This window comes from Pseudorasbora parva, chromosome 6 (assembly GCF_024679245.1).
Source record: "Pseudorasbora parva isolate DD20220531a chromosome 6, ASM2467924v1, whole genome shotgun sequence".
NCBI classification, from domain to species: Eukaryota; Metazoa; Chordata; class Actinopteri; order Cypriniformes; family Gobionidae; genus Pseudorasbora; species Pseudorasbora parva.
The window spans coordinates 1,594,708-1,615,384 of NC_090177.1; the positions used below are offsets into that span (position 1 = coordinate 1,594,708).

Genomic DNA, 20,677 nt, shown 5'->3' on the forward strand with positions numbered 1-20,677 from the left:
CCGGCCGCTCGTAGTCCAAACCGGCCGCTCTTAGTCCAAACCGGCCGCTCGTAGTCCAAACCGGCCGCTCGTAGTCCAAACCGGCCGCTCGTAGTCCAAACCGGCCGCTCGTAGTCCAAACCGGCCGCTCGTAGTCCAAACCGGCCGCTCGTAGTCCAAACCGGCCGCTCGTAGTCCAAACCGGCCGGCCGCTCGTAGTCCAGACCGGCCGGCCGCTCGTAGTCCACACCGGCCGCTCGTAGTCCAGACCGGCCGCTCGTAGTCCAGACCGGCCGCTCGTAGTCCACACCGGCCGCTCGTAGTCCAGACCGGCCGCTCGTAGTCCACACCGGCCGCTCGTAGTCCACACCGGCCGCTCGTAGTCCAAAGGTCATGGGTTCGATTCCCAGGGAAAGCAAGAATTGACAAAAATGTAAAATGTGTACCTTAAATGCAATGTAAGCCGCTTTGGATAAAAGCGTCTGCCAAATGCATAAATGTAAAATGGTACAATGATAGGGAAAGGCTAGAATATTCGGAGCGCGCAAAAATTATATTTTAAATAAATGGTGTTTGTGTGATCATCACCGATCGCCCCCTCTCAGTTTTTCACACGCCGGCTCTGCATCAATGTGCCAGATATCACTTTTACATAATGTTCTATTGGTTGCCATTGACTCAAATATAATAATGTCGTGTGTGTGTGTGTGTGTGTGTGTGTGTGTGTGTGTGTGTGATGGGTAGGTTTAAGGGCAGTGTAAGGGGATAGAAAATACAGTTTGTACATTATAATAACATTACGCCTATGGAATGTCCCCACTTTTCCCAAAAACAAACGTATGTCTGTGTTTGTGTGTGTTAGAGTGCTCTCCCAGTCACTTTAAGTGTCGCTCGGGAAGATGTGTCCTCTCATCCAAGCGTTGTGATGGACACACAGACTGTGATGATGACAGCGATGAGGAAACATGCGGTGAATAAAAACACTCACATGACGTGATTAACACACTCAAACACACACACACACACGCAAACTCCTGTGTCTCTGTCACTAGGCTGTGTGGAGCGGGGATTGTGGGAATGTCCCGGAGACAAAACCTGCATTCATCACAACATGATCTGTGACGGGTTTCCTGACTGCAGCCAACAGGAAGACGAGAAGAACTGCTGTGAGTGACACACACACACACACACACACACACACACACACACACACACACACACACACACACACACACACAGTTTACCCCACCCCCCGACTGGGCCTGGTTTCTCCGAAGGTTTATTTCGGGGCAGGTCTGCAATTAATCAACAAATAAAGGATTCTCCAGCCTGTGACAGCATGCTACGGTATGTTCCGTTAGTTCAAAAATGCTCTTCTTTCTCAGTATTTTTGTCTTGTTTCTAGTCTAAATATAAAAAAATTCTTACATTAAGAAACATTTTCTAGAGAAGTACAAATTATTGTCTTGTTTTGGGGAAAATAACTCCAAATGAAGAGAGTTTTTTCTTAAAATAAGATAAATAATCTGCCAATGGGGTGAGAAAAATAATCTTGTTTTCTGTTTGAATTAAGATTATTTTTCTCACCCCATTGGCAGATTATTTATCTTATTTTAAGCAAAAACTCTCTTCATTTGGAGTTATTTTCCCCAAAACAAGACAATTACTTTTGCTTGTCTAGTAAATACTTCTTGTTTTAAGAATTTTTAGATGTTTGGACTAGAAACAAGACAAAAATACTGAGGAAGAAAAGCATTTTTTACAGTGTGAGATGTCAGATTGTGTCGGTCCACATTAATAATCGTTCTTAACTCGTTTCTGTTCAGTCACACAAGCGGTCAGGGCTTTACAAACAATGGCCATTAGTCAAGTCATCTTTATTTATATCGCTCTTCTCCAACGCCGATTGTAATAATAATAATAATAATAATGCGTTCAATTTATATAGCGCTTTTCAAGGCACTCAAAGCGCTTTACATAGAAGGGGGGAATCTCCTCAACCCACCACCAATGTGCAGCATCCACCTGGATGATGCGACGGCAGCCATATTGTGCCAGAACGCTCACCACACACCAAACCGAACTGCCCAAGCTCAGATGTTGTGGGCGGGGCTGAGTTTGGCTGATCTAGGCTACAAAATCCCCTGGTGTTGAGACTTGTACGGCTTAATATAACATAAATGATGTCTCTTACTGAATTATGTAGTAGAAAACCCATGAAAGATCTGCGTTATTTAAAAAAATCGATTTTATATTTGGACCATGGGCGGCGCCATTTTGTTTGCGTTCTAGGGTGATGACGTAGAGTGGTTGAACTCCTCAATCAGCTGGCGTTACCCGTAGCTATTTTTACCACAACGCAACTCGAAATTGTTTCAGAGTTAAACAAAACCAAATAATTGCTTTGTAATTGTACTTAAAACACACTCAAACATACATGTGCACACAAACTCTCTGTCTCTCAGACTCACACACACCCCAACAGATCGGCGCGAACACACACACACACACACACACACACACACACACACACACACACATCGTGTGTGCGCATACATCACCCTCATTCACTATTCCCTGTGTTGATATCATAGATAGACTGTTGATATGCAGTAGATTAACTGTAATGCCTAATGTGACCAGCAGAGGGAAATATCTAGGTATAGCAGCATGGGAGATGGGACGTGAGGAAGAGAGGCAGGATGTTTTGGTGATGATGTTGGCTCGTGCATTAAGGTTTGAGCTCAAGCTCAGTGAATTAACCCTTAAATGCAGGACTGTTTCGCCAAACATTCTTACATATTCGGGTCATTAGCGACCCAGATCTATATTTAACATGGACAGACCTCTATCTGTCGTGATAATATATCAAACTCCTGATGTTAGAGTAACAGCTACAGAAGAATAAAATAAAACCTATTTCGTGACCTTTTAGAGCTTGGAAGGGTTCAGTCTGAGCAGATGTTTAATACCATCATCATCTGTCCTCGTCAGAGCTCGTTTACCAGTGTATTCAGCATCTGCCTCATATTCGCCATCTCCAGCATATTCTCCAAACTCATTCTCAACGCCTTCAAAATCAATATTTTGCTCACTGACAGCTTCTTGAGCACATCCATCATCAGAGACAGCGACACTAACATATGATTGTGTTCAGTTCTTGCTCTCTGCAGTAAATCACTGAGCCATTTCAAGTTTTGCAGATTATAATTATTATTATTTTGTTTTCTGTCAGAGGTAACTATGAGTGAAACGTCACTTCATCATTGCGTAGCAGACATCGCCACCTTGTGGAATAAAGGTGAATTGCGCTCTATTTCGTCATTATAGATTAATTTATCAGTGTGCAAAAAAAATATACGTACAATCGTACACACCTCGGGTCGTTAGCGACCCTATACTATTTTGACAAAAAACTCGTGAAAAAACAGGCATTCAATTATAAATCTATTATTTTTTTCTTGTTATATTGTTTAAAATGGATTGATTGAGGAATACTAAGAAGGTTGATGACTAACTTTAAAAAATGAATGAGGAGCAGGGCAGTGAATGACGTCTCGGGTCGCTATCAACCCGAGGTACGCATTTAAGGGTTAAAACCTCAATCTTTAAACTTTCATATTTAAGACACAAATAACATTCCCTACTTTAGTTCACTAGTACAACTTGAAGGAGTGAATGAAGACGAGTGTGTGAAGTCGGACAGCTGTTGTGTGTAATCGGCTGTACACTCGTTATTGCGGTGAGACTGAATGACTGCACTCGAACATGTCCCTATGGTGTCGGACAACACTACAAATGGCCGTCCCTTCAAATAATGCCCTATTTCAGGGTATAGGGTCGATTTCAGATTCAGCCCCTGTCGTGGAGACTGAGCAGCCCAACATCTCGATTGAGACAGAGCAGTCTCTCAGGTGTGTGTGTGTGTGTGTGTGTGTGTGTGTGTGTTCACGCCGATCTGTTGGTGTGTGTGTGAGTCTGAGAGAGAGAGAGTTTGTGTGCACATGTATGTTTGAGTGTGTTTTAAGTACAATTACAAAGCAATTCATTGGTTTTGTTTAACTCTGAAACAATTGGCGAGTTGCGTTGTGGTAAAAATAGCTACGGGTAACGCCAGCTGATTGAGGAGTTCAACCACTCTACGTCATCACCCTAGAACGCAAACAAAATGGCGCCGCCCATGGTCCAAATATAAAATCGATTTTTTTAAATAACGTAGATCTTTCATGGGTTTTCTACTACATAATTCAGTAAGAGACATCATTTATGTTATATTAAGCCGTACAAGTCTCAACACCAGGGGATCCCTTTAAAAAACATTTACTACAAAAAAATTATTTATATGTGGATGCTTTCGTGTCATGTGTGTGTGTGTGTGTGTGTGTGTGTGTGTGTGTGTGTGTTTGTGACATATGAGGGCACAAATGTGTATAATGCCATGGGTATGACACAGGTATTACAGGAGAGGGTGAAATATGAGGACATTACCCATGGCCCCACTTTACAAAAGGCTTATAAATCACACAGGAGGAGTTTTTATGAGAAAGTAAAAATGCAGAATGTTTACTGTGTGTGTGTGTGTGTGTGTGTGTGTGTGTGTGTGTGTGTGTGTGTGTGTGTGTGTGTTTGTGTGATGGGTAGGTTTAGGGGCAGTGTGTGTGTGTGTGTGTGTGATGGGTAGGTTTAGGAGCTGTGTGTGTGTGTGTGTGTGTGTGTGTGATGGGTAGGTTTAGGGGCAGTGTGTGTGTGTGATGGGTAGGTTTAGGGGCTGTGTGTGTGTGTGTGTGTGTGTGATGGGTAGGTTTAGGGGCTGTGTGTGTGTGTGTGTGTGTGTGATGGGTAGGTTTAGGGGCAGTGTGTGTGTGTGATGGGTAGGTTTAGGTGCTGTGTGTGTGTGTGTGTGTGTGTGTGTGTGTGTGTGTGTGTGTGTGTGTGTGTGATGGGTAGGTTTAGGGGCTGTGTGTGTGTGTGTGTGTGTGTGTGTGTGTGTGTGTGATGGGTAGGTTTAGGGGCAGTGTGTGCGTGTGTGTGTGTGATGGGTAGTTTTAGGGGCTGTGTGTGTGTGTGTGTGTGATGGGTAGGTTTAGGGGCAGTGTGTGTGTGTGTGTGTGTGTGTGTGTGTGTGTGTGTGTGTGGGTAGGTTTAGGGGATGTGTGTGTGTGTGTGTGATGGGTAGGTTTAGGGGCTGTGTGTGTGTGTGTGTGTTATGGGTAGGTTTAGGGGCAGTGTGTGTGTGTGTGTGTGTGTGTGTGGGTAGGTTTAGGGGCTGTGTGTGTGTGTGTGTGATGGGTAGGTTTAGGGGCAGTGTGTGTGTGTGTGTGTGTGTGTGTGTGTGTGTGTGTGTGTGTGTGTGATGGGTAGGTTTAGGGGCAGTGTGTGTGTGTGTGTGTGTGTGTGTGTGTGTGTGTGTGTGTGTGTGTGTGTGTGTGTGTGTGATGGGTAGGTTTAGGGGCAGTATAAGGGGATAGTAAATACGGTTTGTACAGTATAAAAACCATTACGGCTGTGGAATGTCCCCACAATTCACAAAAACAAACGTGTGTGTGTGTGTGTGTTTTCAGCTGCGTGCGGCAGTCATGAGCTGGAGTGTAATAATCATCAGTGTGTTCATCGATCGCTGTGGTGTGACGGCCGGAGACATTGTTCTGACAGCTCAGATGAGTGGAACTGCGGTAAGAGACTCTTTGTCCGTCAGTAATGGAGAACTAAAGAGCCTGAGCCGTCAGGAGAAGCTTACCACAGCAAAAAACGCTCTTCTTACTCAGTATATTTGTCTTGTTTCTAGTCCAAACATCTAAAAATTCTTAAAACAAGAAGTATTTACTAGACAAGCAAAAGTAATTGTCTTGTTTTGGGAAAAATAACTCAAAATGAAGAGAGTTTTTGCTTAAAATAAGATAAATAATCTGCCAATGGGGTGAGAAAAATAATCTTAATTATTTTAGTTTGGTATGGAAACAAGAAACATTTTGCCTGTATTAAGCCAAAACTCACTTCATTTTTATATTTTTCCCCTGAAGACAAGAAAAATATCTCATGTCATTTTACGGATCTAGTAAATGTATATTGATTTAAGAATATTTAGATATTTAGACTGGAACATTACTAAGTAAGAAGAGCGTTTTTTTGCAGTGTAGAGCTTACTTCTTAATTTTTCAGTTGTATTTATTTGATTTATTTATGTTTTGCCGTTGATTGTTTTAAATGTGTAGCACTTTGAGATGTTGTTTAATATAAAGTGTGTATTATTAGTGTCTCTGTCGGACGAGGGTCTGCTGGTGTATAAGGCCGGGCTGGAGCATCAGGTGTGTGCAGATGGATGGAGCTCAAACCTCAGCAGCATCACATGCACACAGATGGGTTTAGGGTAAGGTCAGTACACACACACACACCCAAAGACACACACACACACACACGCATGGGCATAATTTCCTATGGGGACAGGGGGGACACGTCCTCCCCACTTTTCAAAATCCCGTTCGTGCCCCCCCACTTTCAAATTCGTGTTTTTTTGGGTTTTTTTAACCGCGCGCCGTCATCGTCACGGAGAAGTAGGACCGAGCAGAAGACATCCCCTGCCTGTCTGTGTCGATGCGCGCACACACACACACAGGCAGGGACGTCTTGTGCACACTCTAAACAGTGTAAGCACACTGAAAGTTCAACTTAGCAGCCGGTATCGCAGTCAGTCATGAAACTCCAGCAACAGATGACTTTAATGTCTTCATGGATAAAAAAGAAAGGAGATGAGTTGGTTGATTCAGTAAATTAGCTCAGGTCAGGGTAATCAAAATGTCTGTGTACTTATTTTTTTACAGTCTATGGTCTACACCTGTTGATGAGCTAACGTTAACCTACACTGTATAGGTAACTTCAGACCGTTAGCTAGCTAACCTAAACATTTAATGTTGCCTAAAACATTCTGTGTCCACTTTAAACAGCAGCGTTTTCTGTCAGCAATGCATGACTGCTATAGGCTACTCAACTCATTATACTCAGATGCAGAAATAAAATAAGTCTTAATAATAAATGTTTTTCTAAACTTGAGCTATTGTTGTTCACTTACAATATTTGTTCATTTAAAATGGAAGTTAATTTGTAAAAATTGTTCAAAGAAAAGGCTTAAAGCTACACTGTGTAACTTTTTTAGTTTATTCTTAGCTAAAATCACTTAGTTCTTTCAAAATTATATGTGCTCATTAATGTATATTTACTTCTTTCAAGTAATAAAGTATTCTCGTAAGTTTATAATATCCCATTGAAAACACATACGGGTGAGGGGTTCGGATGGCGGTCGCCATGTTGCTCCTCCATCTTGAAAGTACAGCAGCCAAAGAGGGACATACCCGTAAATTCAAGCTTCGCTTTTCGCGTTTTTACACTCGATGGCACTGTGTCGAATGTGAAGAGGGGGATTGCTTGAGGCTGCTATATGATGACGGAGGATCACTCTTAAGCCCCTTTCACACTGCACGTCGGACCCGCAATATTCCCGGAGCATTGCCGGGTCGCCTTCTGTGTGAAAGCAACCACGTCCCGGGATTGATTACCGAATTCGACCCGGGTCGGGGACCTAGTAACATTGCGGGATATGTATCAGAGTCGCCAAGGAAGCGGAAAAGAGAATTAAGACGGCAACGCAACGGGCAAATCAACAAGACAAAAGTAAATACTGGAGTGGACTTTCCAAGATGGAAAGAGCTCATGAGGAGCAACGATTTTAAAAAGAACGCCGGCGTTGCCTGCTTTCTTCTCGACAGGTAATATTAATTCAGCCTATTTGTGTATATTGGAAGTTTTATTGCTGCTTGGCTAATTATATCATGGTGTGCTGTGCATAACACTAGAACGACGTCTAGGATAGTTTTCCTCGCGCCAATGATGAAAAAGTATTGTTTACCTTATAACATAAATCCGTGTTCTATGACGGATAACATGAGATTAATATTTGAATTGCATTATAATTTGTTTGCCTTACGCTAGTGATGTCGTACAATATACAGAATAACGATAGCACTGATAAAAGTTACTTTACTAAGATTAGCTCGCATTCGTCTGGAACCTGATAGCTGATGTTAGCAATGAAATGGTAAAAAAAATAACGAAAACGTAAAACTATTATTCATTTTACATATATTAATTTGATCATAGATCATTTGGTAAATTAAATAACTGCAAATTATAATAGTTTTCACAAGTAACCTCATCACTTGAAGCAACACTCACCGAAGAGGTCGAACTGAAGCCATGACTAAATCGGCCACTGTAGGAGTTGAAACGAAATCGAAATTGAGAGGAACAGAAGCTATTATTCACTGGATGGTCAAAACCCTTTTCACCACTAGATGGGGGAAAATATCACACAGTGTAGCTTTAATGTCGAGGTAGCCTGAATTAGCCTATATTTTAGTGTTATGGTTATGTGTGAGCCTGAGTATAGTTGTACACATCAGCCCAGTCTAGTCTGTAAAGTTATTGATACACAGTCAGGTTTTTTTTACACATTAATCTGAAAATGAATGTGGCACACCCAGTTTTTAAAAATAGTCTTGTGTGCCTGCAGTTTGGGGGATGTGTCTGACAAATGTCAAATTTAACAGTTAGTTTGAAATAAAAGTTTGTTTAACAGTTGAAATTGTGTTTCACATTATTTAAATTATATTCACACACAAAACGTGAATTTTTAGTGAAAGTTTTCGACTTTATAAAATTATTCTCTCAAGTCTTGGCTATTCAACAATAAATAAAGTAAGACATCTTTTTCTTATACATAGTAGCCTATTATTCTTTTTGGCAGAATTTATCATTATAAACAACTTACTTATTTCCTGGATTTTGTATCACCATCGTCCCTAACTGTATGTAAATGGAGGAAATGGGATTCAAATCGCAAAAAAATTCCCCATTTTGTGTCCCCCCCACTCCTCGAACCAAAGTTACACCCTTGCACACACGTACCAAACACACTCACTGCGAGAGACGCAGATCACACCGTTTGCTTAACTTTATTTAGATTTTACTGTAGTTTTCACACACTGCACGACCCTGATCTAAAATGTTACAAGTCTTAAAGAACTTCCTCAATGTACTATTAACCGTATTAAAGTTGGTGTGTGTGTGTGTGTGTGTGTGATGGGTAGGTTTAGGGGCTGTGTGTGTGTGTCTGAGTTTAATTGGTAGGTTTAGAGGCAGTGTGTGTGTGTGTGTGTGTGTGTGTGTGTGTGTGATGGGTAGGTTTAGGGGCAGTGTGTGTGTGTGTGTGATGGGTAGGTTTAGGGGCAGAGGCAGTGTGTATGGGGAGAGAATGTACAGTGTAAAATCCATTACGCCTATGGAAAGTCCCCACATTTCACAAAAACACAATGTGTGTGTGTGTGTGTGTGTGTGTGTGTGTGTGTGTGTGTGTGTGTGTGTAGTTCTCCTCTCTCTGCAGATGCAGTGCTGGATGTATCATCTGCTAACAGACGGAGGCGCTGGCTGCATGTTAACCCAGAATGGAGTCCGCAGAACATGAGCATGTTTCCTCTACAGGGACGGCTGGAAAAACGAGGGTGTGTGTGTGTGTGTGTGTGTGTGTGTGTGTGTGTGTGTGTGTGTGTGTGTGTGTGTGTGTGTGTGTGTGTGTGTGTGTGACTGACCTTGTTGTGCATTTGGGGACAAAATGACTAAATCAAATGTTCTATGTCTGACACTCAATTCAATGTCAAAATAATCTTGTTTTGGGGAAAATAACTCAAAATGAAGAGAGTTTTTGCTCAAAATAAGATAAATAATCTGCCAATGGGGTGAGAAAAATAATCTTGTTTTCTGTTTGAGTTAAGATTATTTTTCTCACCCCATTGGCAGATTATTTATCTTATTTTGAGCAAAAACTCTCTTCATTTTGAGTTATTTTTCCCAAAACAAGACAATAACTTTTGCTTCTCTAGTAAATGTTTCTTACTGTAAGAATTTTTAGATATTTAGACTGGAAACAAGTAGGGGTTTAACGATACACTTGTGTGAATATTATATATATATTTATATATCATGATATTTTAAGCCAACAAAAGAGGGTTTTTCTACATTTTATTATTATTAAAATATATTATTATTATTAGTGTATTATCAGGACCCACAAATATTCCCCCATTGCATCATTATACATTATATTCAACATTATATATAGTCGTTTAATTTAATAATGTCACTGAAACTCCGTAAACTTTCATTTTTCCCCCTCAGGCATTACTCAGGCAGCATCTCTCCTGCTATTAATGCGCTGTACATATAAGAATAAATCATCTAACATGCTTTGAATAATCATAACACTAAAACTAAATGTGATCTGGTCATATAAATGATGTTTGCGCTTTGACTTTGAGGAGTGTGTGTGCGCTTCAGATGATCAATGCAATCCGTCACCGCTCTAATCGCAGGAAAGCTCATCAAAATGGCCGCCGCTCTCAAACTGTAAATGTTCAGCTCATCTTTAACTTTAATTCTGCATTTACTCTCTGTGTTGTTTTGTCGATCATCTGAGCGTCCGTGTTTACTACAGTATGAGGAAATCTGTTCATCATAAGCCATCGCTCGTGTCTCTACAGAAGATCCGGATTAGACACTCGATTAGTTATTTTTACGATGCCTTTATGACATTATTTTGGATCTTTTAAGTTTGAGAAGAATAATGGACTTTAAACGGAGGGACAGAAATCCCTCAGGTTTCATAAAGAATATCTTCATTTGTGTTTGTGTGAATTATACCTTATAAACAGGCCGACTACAGCAAGCTGAGCAGTGGATAAAACAACTCTATATCGCGAATCATATCGTTTCCATCGGCCATACATATCGTCACATTTTTATATCGCAAATCATATCGTTTCCATCGGCCATACATATCGTCACATCTTTATATCGCGATATGTTGTTACACCCCTAGAAACGACCAAAATACTAAGAACGAAAAATATTTTTTGCAGTGCACTCAGTCCATCAGAAATGTGTCGCTCTAATCAACATTACTTCCTTCTGCAGGCAGAGCTGTCCATCATTCAAGAAGATCTCACTGCAGTGTACAAGAGAAGGTGTGTATGACTGACACACACACACACACACACACACACAGGAAACATTCTGCATTTTTACTTTCTCATAAAAACTCCTCCTGTGTGATTTATAAGCCTTTTGTAAAGTGGGGCCATGGGTAATGTCCTCATATTTCACCCTCTCCTGTAATACCTGTGTCATACCCATGGCATTATACACATTTGTGTCCTCATATGTCACAAAAACATGACCAAAGAGCTGTCCAAAGACACTAGAGACAAAATTGTACACCTCCACAAAGCTGGAAAAGGCTAAGGGGAAATTGCCAAGCAGCTTGGTGAAAAAAGGTCCTCTGTTGGAGCAATCATTAGAAAATGGAAGACGCTAAACGTGACTGTCAATCTCCCTCGTACTGGGGCTCCATGCCAGATCTCAATGATCATAAGAAAGGTTACCCTAACCCTAACCCTAACCCTTACTTTTGGTAATACACTAAGACGTCATGGTTTGAAATCATGCATGGCACGGGAGGTTCCCCTTAAACCAGCACTTCTCCAGGCCCTTAAGTCTTAAGTTTGCCAATGACCATTTGGATGATCCAGAGGAGTCATGGGAGAAAGTCATGTGGTCAGATGAGACCAACATATAACTTTTTGGTCATAATTCCACTAAACGTGTTTGGAGGAAGAAGAATGATGAGTACCATCCCAAGAACACCATCCCTTCTGTGAAGCATGGGGGTGGCAGCATCATGCTGTGGGGTGTTTTTCTGCACATGGGACAGGGCGACTGCACTGTTTTAAGGAGAGGATGACCGGGGCCATGTATTGTGAGATTTTGGGGAACAACCTCAGTTAGAGCATTGAAGATGGGTCGAGGCTGGGTCTTCCAACATGACAATGACCCGAAGCACAACCAGGATAACCAAGGAGTGGCTCTGTAAGAAGCATATCAAGGTTCTGGCGTGGCCTAGCCAGTCTCCAGACCTAAACCCAATAGAGAATCTTTGGACGAGCTCAAACTCTGTGTTTCTCAGCGACAGGCCAGAAACCTGACAGATCTAGAGATGATCTGTGTGGAGGAGTGGGCCAGAATCCCTCCTGCAGTGTGTGCGCAAATCTGGAGATAAACTACAGGAAACGTTTGACCTCTGTAATTGCAAACAAAGGCTACTGTACAAATATAAACAATGATTTTCCCAGGTGTTCAAATACTTAATTTCCTCACTGTGAGGACATTTGTGCCCTCACAAGTATAGCCTTACAAGGACCATTCAGACACACACACACACGGCCTCATCATTCCTTCTGTGTGTGTTCCAGAATGTGGACGTCGTCCTGCGGCGCGGTTGGCCAAGAGGATTCTGGGAGGCCGCACGAGTCGGCCGGGCCGATGGCCGTGGCAATGCTCTCTGCAGAGCGAGCCCAGCGGACACATCTGCGGCTGCGTGCTCATCGGGGACAAATGGGCCCTCACTGTAGCACACTGCTTCGAGGGGTGAGAGCACACACACACACACACACACACACACACACACACTACACCTAAACCTACCCAACACACACACACACACACACACACACACACACACACACACACACACACACACACACACACACACACACACACACACACACACTGCCCCCAAACCTACCCATCACACACACACACACACACACACACTACACCTAAACCTACCCAACACACAAACACACACACACACACACACACACACACACACACACTACACCTAAACCTACCCAGCGCGCGCGCACACACACACACACACACACACACACACAGACAGACACACACACACACACACACACGCACACACACACAGGAAACATTCTGCATTTTTACTTTCTCATAAAAACTCCTCCTGTGTGATTTATAAGCCTTTTGAAAAGTGGGGCCATGGGTAATGTCCTCATATTTCACCAAAACATGCCCCATTCACACACTCCCTCTCTCTTTCTCTCACACACACACACACACACACACACACACACACACACACTACAGATACACACACACACACTGGCAGTAAAAAAAAAGCACTGCTCTGGCACCATCTGCTGTCAGAAGAACGATCACACACATCTGAAGGAATTCTCCTAATGCATGATTTAGGACATTTGTGTTTACACTTTAGACTAATGCACTAAAATTTCACTCTAAGTTTTGAACTAAATATCCTAATAAAATAAATTACTAAATTACCAATAAACTATAATACTGATCTGCCAACATTGTCTCTCTCTGATAAATTAAAATAAGCTGATAACATCACTGTTTACTCCAGAACGACTGTACAGCCAAATCTAATTCTGCTGCAGTATTGTCCTGTTTAACACTGAAGCTGCTCTGACACAATCGGCACTGGAGAAGAGCGATAGAAATAAAGATGACTTGACTAATGGCCATTGTTTGTAAAGCCCTGACCGCTTGTGTGACTGAACAGAAACGAGTTAAGAACGATTATTAATGTGGACCGACACAATCTGACATCTCACACTGCAAAAAATCTTACATTAAGAAACATTTACTAGACAAGCAAAAGTAATGGTCTTGTTTTGGGGGAAAATAACTCAAAATGAAGAGAGTTTTTGCTTAAAATAAGATAAATAATCTGCCAATGGGGTGAGAAAAATAATCTTAATTCAAACAGAAAACAAGATTATTTTTCTCACCCCATTGGCAGATTATTTATCTTATTTTAAGCAAAAACTCTCTTCATTTTGAGTTATTTTTCCCAAAACAAGACAATAATTTGTACTTGTCTTGTAAATGTTTCTTAATATAAGAATTTTTAGATATTTAGACTAGAAACAAGACAAAAATACTAAGTATTAGTATACAGTGGGCCATTTGTAATGAAACTCAGTGACTGATAATCAGAGGTGGACAAACTACACAACTTCATTACTGGAGTAAAAGTTCAGAAGTATTTGTTTTCTAAAGCTCTTAAGTATCAAAAGTAAATGTCCTTCTTTATGTCGCCGCATTATTGTATTATAGTTGTATAAATGCACATTATGCCATCATGGTTTAAGCCCGTCAGTGACGCTCCATCTGACACACTAGCAGACGACTAACTTAAACTCATTTAAATACTTGTAGAAAAGTTACAAAGCTGCTGTCACTTTAAGGCCGAATGCACGGATCCAATACACTGATACACATCTGATATTCTCACACTGTTCACCTTCACTGAAGACAGAATCAACTTTGTTTATGTGAATCCTCCACTAAATGAGCATTTGGACATCCGTCTTCTTCCATTTTGCTCTAAACTATAAATCAGTGTTTAATAAATGCTGTGAAATCATTGAACTTCACGAGACTCTACAAGAGTGATTCCTGAAAGGCTTTCTGCAAAAACCCAAACACATTTTAAAGAAGAAAAAAATCATCCACTGACTTTCAAAGCTGCGACAGAAACGACTTTCGACTTCGAGGACCTTGATAGAAATGTAGTGGAGTAAAGAGGACGATATTTGTCTTTCAGATGGAGTGAAGTTAAAGTCAGAAGATTACAGAAAAAATAATACTCCAGTAAAGCACAGAGACTCAAACAGTGAACTTCAGTACAGGACTCGAGTAAATGAGCTGAGTTGCTGTCCAGCTCTGCTGATAATGAATGCATGATTTCTGAAGATTATAATCATAGTGTATAATGTGTTGTGCAGGCGTGAGAGTGCGGAGGTGTGGAAGGTGGTTCTGGGGATTAATAATCTGGACCATCCGTCTCCACACATGCAAACGCGGCGCGTGCGGAGCGTGGTCGTTCACTCGCGGTACAGCCGCGCGGTGGTGGATTATGACATCAGCGTTCTGGAGCTGGAGGCGGCGGTGGAGCTGACGGGTTACGTGCGGCCCGTGTGTCTGCCGCGCTCCGGACGGGTGCCAAAACCGGACCAATACTGCCACATCACGGGCTGGGGACACGCCGGCAACAGAAGTGAGTCTAAACCAGTCTAAACCATCACTCTAGACCAGACTAAACCAGTCTAAACCCGTCTAAACCAGATCAATACTGCCACATCACGGGCTGGGGACACGCCGGCAACAGAAGTGAGTCTAAACCAGTCTAAAACAGTCTAAACCATCACTCTAGACCAGACTAAACCAGTCTAAACCAGTCTTAACCAGATCAATACTGCCACATCACAGGCTGGGGACACGCCGGCAACAGAAGTGAGTCTAAACCAGTCTAAACCATCACTCTAGACCAGTCTAAACCATCACTCTAGACCAGACTAAACCAGTCTAAACCAGACCAATACTGTCACATCACGGGCTGGTGACACGCCGGCAACAGAAGTTGTTAAGAAGAGTCTAAACCAGTCTACAGCAGTCTAAACCAGTATAAAGCAGTCTAAACCAGACTAGACCAGTCTAAACCATCAATCTAGACCAGTCTAAACCAGGCTAAACCAGTATAAGGCAGTCTAAACCAGTCTAAAGCAGTCTAAACCAGACTAAACCAGTCTAAACCATCACTCTAGACCAGTCTAAACCTGTCTAAATCATCACTCTAGACCAGTCTAAACCATCACTGTAGACCAGTCTTAACCAGTCTAAACCATACCAATACTGCCACATCACGGGCTGGGGACATGCCGGCAACAGAAGTGAGTCTAAACCAGTCTACAGCAGTCTAACCAGACTAAACCAGTATAAAGCAGTCTAAACCATCACTCTAGACCAGACAAAACCAGTCTCAACCAAACTATCAATACTGCCACATCACGGGCTGGGGACACGCCGGCTGCAGAAGTGAGTCTAAATCAATCTACACCAGTCTAAAGCAGACAAAACCAGTCTACATCTGTCTACAGCAGGCTAAACCAGTCTACACCAGTCTACAGCAGGCTAAACCAGTCTACAGCAGGCTAAACCAGTCTACACCAGTCTACATCTGTCTACAGCAGGCTAAACCAGTGTACACCAGTCTAAACCAGTCTATATCTGTCTACAGCAGGCTAAACCAGTTTACACCAGTCTAAACCAGTCTATATCTGTCTACAGCAGGCTAAATCAGGCTAAACCGGTCTAAACGGTCCTCCACAGAAGAAAGAGATGTAGTAGTGAGGATGTGTGACACAGCAACTCTAGTTCCCCTGTAACGTGCTGTGTTTGTGTGTGTGTGTGTGTGTGTGTGCGCGCATGTGTGTATGTGTGTGTGTGTCAGTGCCGTTTAAGCTGCAGGAGGGGGAGGTGCGGATCATCTCCATCTCGCAGTGTCAGTCTTACTTCGACATGAAGACCATCACGTCACGAATGCTCTGCGCTGGATACGAGGCGGGAACCATCGACTCCTGCATGGTGAGTGTGTGTGTGTGTGTGTGTGTGTGTGGTCAAGGTAACATGAGAGTGTGTGTGTCATTGCATTGACATGAGTGTGTGTGTTGTCATGGTAACAACATGATGATGTGTGTCATCGCAGTGACATGAGTGTTGTCATGAGTGTGTGTATGTTGTCACGTTAACATCATGAGTTTGTGTGTGTTGTCACGTTAACATCATGAGTGTGTTTGTCATGAATGTATGTTGTCACGTTAACATTGTGTGTTTTGTGTGTGTGTTGTCATGTAATATCATGAGTGCGTGTCATCACGGTAACATCATGTGTGTGTCATCACGGTCACATGAGAGTGTGTTGTTGCGGTAATATCATGAGTGTGTTTATCATCACGGTGACATGAGTGTGTGTCGTCACGGTACATCACGAGTGTGTGTGTGTTGTCACGGTAACATGAGTGTGTATGTGTTGTCACGTTAACATCATGAGTTTGTGTGTGTTGTCACGGTAACATCAAGGTTTTTTTTTTTTTACGGTAACATCAAGTGTGAGTGTGTCATCACGGTAACATCATGTGTGTGTCATCATGGTGACATGAGTGTGTGTTGTCGCGGTAACATCATGAGTGTGTGTGTCATCATGGTGACATGAGTGTGTGTTGTCACATTAACATCATGAGTGTGGGTGTTGTCACGTTAACATCATGAGAGTGTGTTGTCACGTCAACATCATGAGTTTGTGTGTGTTGTCATGGTAACATCATGAGTGTGTTTGTCATCACGATGACATGAGAGTGTGTTGTCACGGTAACATCATGAGTGTTTTGTCATGTAACATCATGAGTGCGTGTGTCATCACGGCAACAACATGTGTGTCATCACGGTAACATGAATGTGTGTTGTCACGGTAACATCATAAGTGTTTGTCATCACGATGACATGAGTGTGTTGTCACGGTAACATGAGTGTGTGTTGTCATGTTAACATCATGAGTTTGTGTGTTGTCACGTTAACATCATGAGTTTGTGTGTTGTCACTGTAACATCATGAGAGTGTGTGTGTTGTCACTGTAACATCATGAGTGTGTGTGTTGTCACTGTAACATCATGAGTGTGTGTGTTGTCACGATAACATCATGAGTGTGTTTGTCATCACGATGACATGAGAGTGTGTTGTCACGGTAACATCATGAGTGTGTTTGTCATCATGTGTGTGTGTTTTCACGGTAACATCATGAGTGCGTGTCATCACGGTAACATCATGAGTGTCATCACGGTAACATGAATGTGTGTTGCCATGGTAACATCATAAGTGTGTGTGTGTCACGTTAACATCATAAGTTTGTGTGTGTTGTCATGGTAACATGAGTGTGTGTGTTGTAATGTGAATATCATGAGTGTGTGTGCGTGTTGTCACGGTAACATCAAGATTGTGTGTGTTGTCATGGTAACATCAAGATTGTGTGTTGTCACGGTAACATCAAGAGTGTGTGTTGTCACGGTAACATCATGAGTGTGTGTTTGTTGTCACGGTAACATCGTGAGTGTGTGTTGTCACGGTAACATTATGATTGTGTGTGTTGTCACGTTAACATTGTGTGTGTGTGTTGTCACGGTAACATCATGAGTGTGTGTTTGTTGTCACGGTAACATCGTGTGTGTGTGTGTGTGCTGTCACGGTAACACCATGAGTGTGTGTTGTCATGGTAACATCATGAGTGTGTGTTGTCACGGTAACACCATGAGTGTGTGTTGTCATGGTAACATCATGAGTGTGTGTGTGTGTTGTCACGGTAACATCGTGAGTGTTTGTGTGTGTGTGTTTACAGATTTCTCTGATCTGTATTCACCATGTGCTTTCAAATCTCAGGATCTGCTCTCCAGTGGTTCAGGTCTTACCTCTCTGGTAGGTCCTACAGGGTGTCATGGAGAGGTGTAGTGTCTAAGTCACATCATCTAGCTACTGGGGTTCCACAGGGCTCAGTCCTTGGACCACTTCTCTTCTCCATCGACATGTCATCATTAGGTTCTGTCATTCAGAAACACGGCTTCTCCTATCACTGCTATGCTGATGACACTCAACTCTACTTCTCATTTCAACCAGATGATCCTACAGTCAGTGTTCGTATCGCTGCCTGTCTGACAGACATTTCTGACTGGATGAAAGAGCATCATCTTAAACTCAATCTTGCAAAGACAGAATTACTTGTTTTCTCAACCAATCCAGCACTTCATCAAAATTTCTCCATTCAGCTTGGTTCATCGACCATAACTCCATCAAGGACAGCCAGGAACCTTGGAGTTGTGATTGATGACCAGTTAAACTTCACTGACCACATTACTGCAACAGCCCGGTCCTGCAGATTTGCTTTATACAACATTAGAAAGATTAGACCCTTCCTATCAGAACAGGCTGCACAACTCCTGATTCAAGCTCTTGTTCTCTCCAGACTGGATTATTGTAATGCTCTTCTGGCTGGGCTTCCAGCATGCACTATCAAACCCTTGCAGCTGATCCAGAATGCAGCGGCGAGAGTGGTCTTTAATGAGCCGAAGAGAGCGCATGTTACGCCTCTCTTCATCAAACTGCACTGGTTGCCAATGGCTGCTCGCATCAAATTCAAGGCACTAGTTCTCGCCTACAAAACAACCACTGGTTCTGCACCAATATACCTAAATTCACTTGTTCAGACTTACACACCCTCCAGAAGCTTGCGTTCTGCGAGCGAGCGGCGCCTCGTGGTTCCATCCCAAAGAGGCATGAAATCGCTCTCACGGACATTTTCCTGGACCGTTCCCACCTGGTGGAATGACCTGCCGATCTCAATTCGTGCTGCCGAGTCTGTAGCCATTCTTAAAAAACATCTTAAGACACATCTTTTCCATTTGCACTTGACCAATACAGAATAGCACTTACTGATCACCACAGCAACGACCAAAAGCGCACACTCCTGGATCATATCTACGTCTCTCATCCGGATTTGTGCCTTCAGGCGGAAGTGTTACATAGTTATCATAACTATCAGAATCCAGTGTTCTGTGTTTTGCGTACGTGAGTTTTTGTTGTAGATGGCTATTGCTGCGCGTTTAGCTAGAATACAAAACCAGCCCATTGGGCCACTGAATCTGCATTAACGACAACAGCTGGGGCAACAGCCTTAGTCCTAAAGGGTTATCATAGCTATCAAAATCCAGTGTTCGGCACTTTGCGTACGTGAGTTTTTGTTGTAGATGTCTATTAAAAAAAAATTTTAAAAAAAAATTGTGTATTGTGCTAATTAATTGAGATTTCTTACAGCTCTTACAGGTTGTTGGCCTTGTCTGTTCCGTTGCTTCTATTACTCTCCCCTTTTTTGTAAGTCACTTTGGATAAAAGCGTCTGCTAAATGATTAAATGTAAATGTTTGTGTGTGTGTGTGTGTGTGTGTGTGTGTGTGTGTGTGTGTGTATGTGTGTGTGTGTGTCCAGGGTGACAGCGGTGGTCCGCTGGTCTGCGAGGAGGATGACGGCCGCTGGTCTCTCTACGGTTTGACCTCCTGGGGCTCCGTGTGTTTCTCTAAGGTCCTGGGCCCCGGAGTCTACGCCAATGTTACTCACTTCACTGAGTGGATCGAGAGACAGATTTACCTGCGTACGTTTAACCTGCTGTAGGTGAACACACACACACACACGTTTGTTTTTGTGACATATGGGGACATTCCATAGGCGTAATGGTTTTTATACTGAACAAACCGTATTTACTATCCCCTTACACTGCCCCTAAACCTACCCATCACACACACACACACACACACACACACACACACACACACACACACACACACACACACTGCCCCTAAACCTACCCATCACACACACACACACACACACACACACACACACACACACACACACACACACACACACTGCCCCTAAACCTACCCATCACACACACACACACTTCCCCTAAACCTACCCATCTCACACACACACACACTGCCCCTAAACCTAACCATCACACACACACACACACACACACACACACACACACTGCCCCTAAACCTACCCATCACAGGAAACATTCTGCATTTTTACTTTCTCATAAAAACTCCTCCTGTGTGATTTATAAGCCTTTTGAAAAGTGGGGCCATGGGTAATGTCCTCATATGTCACAAAAACATGCCCACACACTCTCTCTCACACACACCCACGCTTGAGATCTGTGGTATAATCCAGATACTACACGTATAAACAGCGGCGCTGAAACACATTTACTGATCATGATTATAAATCTCATGATGTCCTGTAGCTCACACACTTGAGGACACACCGCAAAAACGCTCTTCTTACTCAGTATTTTTGTCTTGTTTTGGGAAAAATAA

The 20,677-nt window shown here is 42.6% G+C and overlaps 1 protein-coding gene across 4 annotated transcripts in view; it reads left to right on the forward strand.

The window, feature by feature from the left end:
- Positions 1-20,112, forward strand: part of corin (corin, serine peptidase) — a 49,212-nt gene extending 29,100 nt beyond the window's left edge. For 3 of the 4 annotated variants that reach the window (XM_067445348.1, XM_067445349.1, XM_067445351.1), the window contains 10 exons: positions 842-949; positions 1,032-1,145; positions 5,541-5,651; positions 6,232-6,346; positions 9,396-9,530; positions 10,999-11,048; positions 12,333-12,507; positions 14,703-14,974; positions 16,208-16,341; positions 19,785-20,111. In XM_067445348.1, coding sequence (XP_067301449.1) covers positions 842-949; positions 1,032-1,145; positions 5,541-5,651; positions 6,232-6,346; positions 9,396-9,530; positions 10,999-11,048; positions 12,333-12,507; positions 14,703-14,974; positions 16,208-16,341; positions 19,785-19,967 — 1,397 coding nt within the window. In that variant the 3' untranslated portion in view covers positions 19,968-20,111. Of the gene's footprint in view, positions 1-841; positions 950-1,031; positions 1,146-5,540; positions 5,652-6,231; positions 6,347-9,395; positions 9,531-10,998; positions 11,049-12,332; positions 12,508-14,702; positions 14,975-16,207; positions 16,342-19,784 lie in introns of all 4 variants that reach the window. The other variant, XM_067445350.1, reaches the window with a different exon arrangement.
- Positions 20,113-20,677: the final 565 nt, after the last annotated feature.